Source organism: Hippocampus zosterae, chromosome 15 (assembly GCF_025434085.1).
Source record: "Hippocampus zosterae strain Florida chromosome 15, ASM2543408v3, whole genome shotgun sequence".
Classification (NCBI taxonomy): domain Eukaryota; kingdom Metazoa; phylum Chordata; class Actinopteri; order Syngnathiformes; family Syngnathidae; genus Hippocampus; species Hippocampus zosterae.
The window spans coordinates 10,145,868-10,153,692 of NC_067465.1; the positions used below are offsets into that span (position 1 = coordinate 10,145,868).

General features: G+C 40.0%; 1 protein-coding gene across 1 annotated transcript; it reads right to left on the reverse strand.

The window, feature by feature from the left end:
• Positions 1 to 546: 546 nt before the first annotated feature.
• Positions 547 to 5,816, reverse strand: pold3 (polymerase (DNA-directed), delta 3, accessory subunit). The gene is made up of 12 exons (XM_052087427.1): positions 5,655 to 5,816; positions 4,981 to 5,036; positions 4,797 to 4,896; positions 4,663 to 4,702; positions 4,455 to 4,587; positions 3,500 to 3,746; positions 2,730 to 2,802; positions 2,296 to 2,434; positions 1,687 to 1,793; positions 1,059 to 1,132; positions 898 to 982; positions 547 to 831 (listed from the first exon to the last, which is right to left on the reverse strand). Exons 1-12 carry the CDS (start codon positions 5,727 to 5,729, stop codon positions 647 to 649), a joined length of 1,314 nt encoding a protein of 437 aa, XP_051943387.1. The 5' UTR covers positions 5,730 to 5,816; the 3' UTR covers positions 547 to 646.
• Positions 5,817 to 7,825: the final 2,009 nt, after the last annotated feature.

Below are 7,825 nucleotides of genomic sequence, written 5' to 3' on the forward strand. Positions count from 1 at the left end.
ATGAATACATGATACGAGACTTAAATGTACCCCTGATTATTAAAATGTCAGAACATTATTTCTATTTTTAAATAGATTGAAAGAAGGAAGTGAAATAGCAAGAATACGGGTGTAATTGTGTCGAGCAAAGAGGATATTTCCCATGCACTGTGACTCAGCTGTCTTTAGGAGCCACAGCCAAAAAAAATCACCAGGCGACATTGCAAGGGAGGCCTCTATCCATTTCTTCATTTTAAACCACGCCCCGAGAGATCATTTTCTTCTTGGGAAAGACCAGTTCGACCAGACTCATTTGTGCTCTTGCCTCAAGGGTGTGTTGAATGTTGCTGGTGCTTGTGTGTCAGATCCCAACTTGCAAACACAACCATACATAATAGTCAGGGTCTTTATATTCAATTTGAATGGAATCGAGCGGCTTGGAAGATGAATGAATGAATGGAATCGGCTTTGACATTCCCAGAAACATTCAATCATATTTAATCTGGATCTGATCCATTCGTGTAAAGGCACCTAAAAAAATGCCAATGACAATCAATACAATACAAACATTTTTCCATGAGTGTTTATTATATGACAGCACCGTAGGTTTATGGAGACTGAGTGTGTGAGTGTGTGTGTGTTTGTACATGTCTGTGTTTTTTGTCCATCACTTCTTCTGGAAAAATCCCATAATGGAAGCTTGTTTCGTCGCTTTGTTCTCTGTTGTTTTCTTCTGACTCTTCTTCTCGTTGCTTACTGACGTTTTGGGTTTGGCCTGATTTTTTGGCGGCGCCTGCTTGGCGGCGCTTTCGTCTTCCGAGTACGACTCGCTCTCATAGCCTTTCTCCGTCACTGCAACCACACAAGAGAATCAGAAATATAAACCGGGGAGAAAGTTGACATTTTTAATTTTCTTACCAATGCAACCTTCATCATCCACAAAGGTTCGAGATTTCAGGACACGTCTGCGCCTGCGTATTTTAGTCGTCTCAGAAAGTCCCGGCTGTAATAAAAGAAACATTTTTTTTCATTATCTGAATTATTTACAAGTGAGGCATAAAAGGTATTGTCATATTTACATGTGAAGCAGGTTCCATGGTGGGAGCTGGTGAGGTTTCTCTCACAGCCGCTGGTGGCGGTGAATCTGGAATGACTGCAGACATTTCTTATTTTTACTGGGATATTTATGGATTTTGATCATACAGAAAATACAAAAAGATACATTTATATTTCACCTTGGTGGAACGCAGCTACAATTTGACCAGATGGGCACACGCAATTTGTTGTGGATATACATCCCATTTTGTGTCAGAATATATACTAACATGTCCAAGATCAGTGAGTAAAAAAAAAATAATATATATATATATATATATATATATATATATATATATATATATATATATATATATATATATATAATAACAATAAACACTATTTGCTTAAAATAAATCATTATAAAAATATTTATATATTTAATTTTCAAGTTTTCAGAAAATTTGTATTAAATTACATTTAATTGTTTCATACATACTCTTAGGTGTTACAGCTAACTTACTCCAGGGCCGTGTTCGAGCCCAAACTACAGAAGTTGAGTAAAAAACTTGGCTACAGGTTGCATTTGGCATCCATTTTACGGCTACCTACAGGACTCGAATGGAACAGTTCGGCCCAATCAAGCAGAACGGTAAAATGATTTTTTTTTACCATCTTCGTCTTCGCTGCTGTTTGGCACAGGCTTCTTGATCCTTCGCCGTTTCTTCTTCTCCATTTTGTCCTCCTCACTGTCAGAACTCTGAAGACGTTTGGTTTTGCTTCAGGAAGAAGACGAAAAAATTTAATGGGCTGCAAGAGATCATAGCCGTAATATTTCAAAACACTACGGCAATCTCTTTACTTGGTACACAATCTCATGATTATTAATCCTTCTGAAGTCTTGAAAGCGGGCACACATAAACCAGGAACAGTACAGACTGCATTTTCCTTGGTGGATGCAGCACTTCATCTCCAAGCTAAAACGGTACACTTTAGCTACGTTAAATAATACTCCCCGCCAAGCATAACAATCTAAGCCATTGCTTGAAAGTGACTAGAGCTTTATAAAACGCTAGCTTCAAATTAATGATCAGAGAAAGCGTGTGGGGGTGGTTACTCTGTAAATTAGCCCCGTTGTCACATCCTAATCTGGCTATGTTCAGTGTTTGAACAAAATGACGGAACCTCAAAAATAGAACATAATTTGGCAACATTTTGTATTTGATCGCATAACCCGTGTGCACCTACTTAATTGTCCGGCCACTGTACACTGTTACAAACCTTCTTGAATTTTTCTTGTTGTACTTTGGCGGTTCCGTTGTGACCTTTTCTACTTGCACTTTTTCCAGCTGTCGTGGTTCCGCCAATGAGGACTCCACTGCTACTTCTTCCTCCTCCTTCACAGGTTTCTCTTGTTTCTCTGAAATCCAGAGAATTTACTTTTCCTTTTACAACTACAGTAATCCCCCGTTTATCGCGGTCTTAAGTCCGCAAACGGTCCACGAGAAGCTGCAAAACAACAGCGGGTCACATAGAGCAACATATACAGTCCTGTACTCCATGTATATGTAAAAATAAATAAATAAATAAATAAATAACTAAAGGATCACTGTATTTCACATCTGTTTAAATGTGTGGTACACAAAACACTCTTCTAAATTTGAGATTCTTTTTTTATTTTTATTTTATTTGAACGGGAGTCAATGTTCACTTACTTATGCTTTGATTGCCAAAGAAGTTCAACATGTGATTGGACTTTGCCGATGCTTTTCCTTTGGGGACATCCACCTAAAAATAAATAAATAAGATATATGACAGACTTGCCAAATAAGGGATTGAACATGAGGTATTTACAAAAAACAATATATCTTTGTTCAACTATCAATGCCAGTGACATATAGTGACAGGCAGTGCAAATAAACATCCTTACACTAGATGGTGGAAGGTCCATAATTAACTACTGTAGCCACATGTTGCTCTGGACAGAATACACATACATAGACAGAATGAGCCATTACACATTCAAGAAGCAAGTCCATTTGTCCAAGATCGGAATATCTACTTTTTGTCACATTTTTGTTTGGTGGGGCGCCACGTAATTTTTCAAATGTAAAATCCGCCGCTGTTGTGCGGGGAGCTTGTGGGGGTGAACCCCCATATGTCCATATATGGTCAATTCCATACCCCCCCACCCCCTTGCCTCTGAACAAATCTTATTAAATCTCTTGAACTGCCTGGTAAGTGGGATGGGCAAAAGCCGCGCAACATTGTGTCAAGATTACGACTGAAAGTCTGGATGTTTTTTTAAATGCAATAGCAAGCAAAATAGTTAGGTAAGCTACAGTTGAGTAAACTTGCTTTGTTCAAACTGCATTGCTGGAATGCTTCAGTGCAGAAGGAATTGGTCCAGCCACAAAGTTACGTTTGCATGCGGATTCAATTCCACTTATTTCACTGCTTTATAAATGTTTACTGGGGGACAAACCTCAGCTGCTGCTTCCTGAGGCTCTGACTTCACCTCTTTGTCACCATCTTGGCTCTTAGTGACCGCAGCTTTACTAGCGAACATTCCCATTATGCTTTTGGCCGGCCTGGCTTTGGAAGTGGTGTCTCCATTAGCGGAAGGCTTCTTGCTCTGTTGAGGCTCTAGAACAGGAGGAGGCGGAGCTTGCTGAGCGTTGCGTTCCACCGAGGACATGGGAATGGCACTGGAGCACCGTATGGCGCTATACCTGTGGATAAACACAACACAAACTCATCACATATGCAAGTGATTTTTTTCAGTCTAAAGGGTAAAAAAAATAGTGGCATTCAAGACAAAAAAAAAGTAAGTTTAAAACAAAGTTTAACTCTACAAGACTCATCTTTTGTGAGGGGAACGCTGTTTATTGTGGCGTTGTGGGAGACTGGTGAGCATGTTTGCCTAACAATGCACCGGTCGAGAGTTGGAATCCAGCTCCAGCCTTCCAAGGAGGAGTTTGCATGTTCTCCCTATGCATACATGGGTTTTATCTGGGTACTCTGATTTCCTTCCACATTCCAAAAATATCAATGATAGGTTAACTGAACACACATAATTGAGCACGAATGGTTGTTCGTCCATGTGTGTCCTGCAGTTGTCTGGCAGCAAGTGTATGCCGCCTACTGCCTGAAGACAGCTGGGAAAAGCAACAGGATGCCCACGATTCTGGTGAGGATAATTTGCCTTGCGTATGAAATGTGCTACATCAATAAAACTGTCTTTCCTTGCCTGTGATACCCGAAGAAAATGTCACTAATTATGGCATTTCAACAGGGTAGTGTATCAGATAAGGTGTAAAATTTAATATTTTGACCTTGATTTAAAAGGATCCTGATTTATTCTTGCAAATTCTAATTTGTATTCCCATTAAAAAGAGTCTTTAGCGACCCTGCAATATGAGCTATTGAGATCGACTTACTTGCTGCAGCTGAGGAGGTTGTCTTTGACGGCGTCGTAGTCGACAGCATAGAGTGGTCCACTGTCCCGCAGCAGAGCTTTCTGGACGCTGTAAACGTGCACGCTTACGATCAAACTCATCTTGGACTTGAATTCTGCGAAAACAAACAAGAACAATGAGTGCACATTTTTATCTACAAGATTCCTAAAATGTAGATGAAATGGCACACCTTCCAGCTGTTCCTCACGCACCACTGACGCCTTATGACTCTGATAAAGAAACAATATTTGAGTAAATAATCAGAAATCATTAAAAAAAAACTCAAATAAAACAACACATAGGATTTGAGTTGTTTGAGCGCACCGTGTGACCATTGTCCACACACTTTCCCGAAACGAAGTAAGTTGCATGGAGCTGAGCTGAACTCTCCTTCCTCTTGTGGTCCAGGTAGTGATAGAGCATTCTGGGTAGAGAAAAATAAAATAAATTATTGCTTTTGGGGGTTTTTTCATGTCATTTTATGGTCAAAGAGAGGGAAAAGACTCACTGTTTAGCTGTGTTGACATGAACTCCAAGAGTGAGACTCAGCCATTTATATGTAACCTGTTCATCAGTAAAAAAGCATTATTGTTATTAAACCACACCAAACATGGAAATACCGCAACGAGTCTTGTTGCCATTGAAGGGACGTTTAAAATCAACATTTTGAGCCTAGTTTATTCCATTTAAAGTTGTTCTATCTTGTAAAACAATAGTTACAAACTGATGCATTGTTGGCATTTCGTGACATTTTATACCCATTCAACGTCTTTTCTGAGATAAAGCCAACGCCGAGTTAGATTCCCCCAAAACAATAAAACGTTGAAATTCATGACATTTGTGAACAGCACTCTGGGGCTTTGTTTTAAATCGACGCATTATTCATTCATGCATTCGTCAGCTACAATACACACAGTCAACGTTCAGTGTCATTTTCTACTGTTTTAATGCGTTTCCAGAGATGAAATCGAAGCCGAAATAAACCACATATTCTGTAAAGCAATATGATATTGAACAACGTGGGTTACTCGCCACGTGAACGGCATTCTATCGAGATTTACTTTAATTTTGTCAATTTTGTCAGTGGACATTTGTCAGCTACGCGCCGAAGCTCAATTACTTGAAACGTTGCAACAATACAAAATAGGAACGTGACAGTATGCAACACAAAATCGTTCTTACGATCTTGTCGTGGTCGTTGACGTACTCGTCGATGTTATCCAGATAAAGCTCGTCCATTTTGTTAAATAATTGCATTTAGGCCGCGTTTCGAAAGCGCGCGACGACGCGGGAAGACGCTTTATTTACTTCCTATACAGCAGATCACGTGTGCACGCATGCGCTCTTCTTACTTGCGCTGCATGTGTCTCGACTGACATTCGTCTCCTAATATAAAGCATGCTGCAGGTGTACTATAAGAATGAAACTCCTTTATTCATTCATTCATTCATCTTCCAAGCCGCTTGATCCTCACTAGGGTCGCGGGGGGTGCTGGAGCCTATCCCAGCCGTCTTCGGACAGTAGGCGGGGGACACCCTGAATCGGTTGCCAGCCAATCGCAGGGCACACAGAAACAAACAACCATTCGCACTCACACTCACACCGAGGAACAATTTAGAGTGTTCAATCAGCCTGCCACGCATGTTTTTGGAATGTGGGAGGAAACCGGAGCACCCGGAGAAAACCCACGCAGGCCCGGGGAGAACATGCAAACTCCACACAGGGAGGCCGGAGCTGGAATCGAACCCGGTACCTCTGCACTGTTAAGCCGACGTGCTAACCACTGGACTACCGGGCCGCCCGAAACTCCTTTATATGTACCATAAATACCAATAACGATGATGGTATGACAGAATATGAATAAAGAAATTCCATCATCCAGTGTCCTAATAATGAGGGAGAAAATACGGAATATTAAATTTGAAATGATTTTGATTAATCATTCCAAATGTACTGAGTATACATATGTATTTTAATGATATTGCTTCTATTTATTGATATAATTAAAATAATTTAGAAAATAGCTATAGCCAGTTGATTAAAAGCTGTACTAAAACAAAGATTTAAAAATTAAACAAATAAAATAAATGCCAATCCAGTTGTTGCTGTAATATACAATATTAAACATTGGCGGGGCATCTAACGTTCCTTTTTCAGCAGTACTCAATTTGCTGAAAATGTCCACACTGCAAATGAATCCAATGTAGTCGGCCAGTAAAAAAGATGATAAATTGTCACAGTTTCCTCGGTTTTAAAAGCTCTCCGAGCAGCTGCTGGCATCATTTACAAGATCGACTCTGCTTGTTCATCATTTTCTGCATGTGTCTCACGCACATACAGTTAACTTGAAGCCAAACATTCTCTGGGCCATTTGCTCTTTCTCCACTGCTGCTTGCCGGGAAAAAAATAGACAATTTGTAATTTAAAAAAATAATTACATCCGTCTCATCATCAGCTAATAGCAGTATAGCATTCAAACAATTGAAAACAGGGATTTTCCCTGGAACCAGGTACTTTTGAGGACTGTGCTTCCGACACAAAATGGTACTTCAAAAGCTTGCAGTAAAAAGGCAAGAACAGAGACAAAAGGGCAACAATGTCATAGCTGAAGAATTTATAGCATTTGACTGAAGAAGCCTTCCGACCTGAGACTCTAGAAGCCATTGATACTTCTAGTTCCTGTGACAAAACTGTTCCAGTTAAGTATGTTCAAATCTGCAGTTTCTGGACCTCTAGAAAGTACTACCTTCCTAGCTTCTTCTGGCCCCCAAAATTACCCTGAACTACATTTCGACAATAGTTCCCATCGTCCATGGTCTTTTATAAATTTCTAGCGCAAGGGCAACAAACAATGTCAGTGGATGATTGGAAAACGCTTGAGAATTTTGTGAATCTTGACTTAAGACGTATTTCACGACATATGGTTAAAACACCGCGTGTAAAACTAACCTCTTCCCCTGACATATGGATTTTGGTCTGTTTTACTGCCGTTTCTCCTCTCCTGCTTAGAGACTCATCTTAGTGGCAATAAGCAAAGTGAGGTTTTTGCTTTCAGGATTCTGCATCAACTGATTGGTAAAATTAGAATCATGAATATCCTTTTGTCTAAACACACAAATTGTCGAAATTTTGCTCATACGGTATAATTGGGGGGCTCAAAAGAAGACCATGCTATGAGGGGGTAGTATTTTTCGTAGGCCCAGGATGGGGTTGGGGACTCAACACTTTGTCATGTTCCAGGGATGGAATACGCCACCATCTCATACACCACCATGAAAAGTCAATTTGTCACAAAACTTTTGAATCCCACCATTGGATTACTGTGGAATTAGTGTGAGACAATTTGCTCCTTT

Bases quoted from the DNA above. Each gene is read 5' to 3' on its own strand.
- pold3 (XM_052087427.1), bottom strand. From the start codon at position 5,729: ATGCAATTATTTAACAAAATGGACGAGCTTTATCTGGATAACATCGAC. The intron at 4,703-4,796 runs GTGCGCTCAAAC...TTTCTTTATCAG, and splicing joins GTGTGGACAATGGTCACACG to AGTCATAAGGCGTCAGTGGT. The intron at 2,803-3,499 runs GTTTGTCCCCCA...ATTTATTTTTAG, and splicing joins CTCAGGAAGCAGCAGCTGAG to GTGGATGTCCCCAAAGGAAA.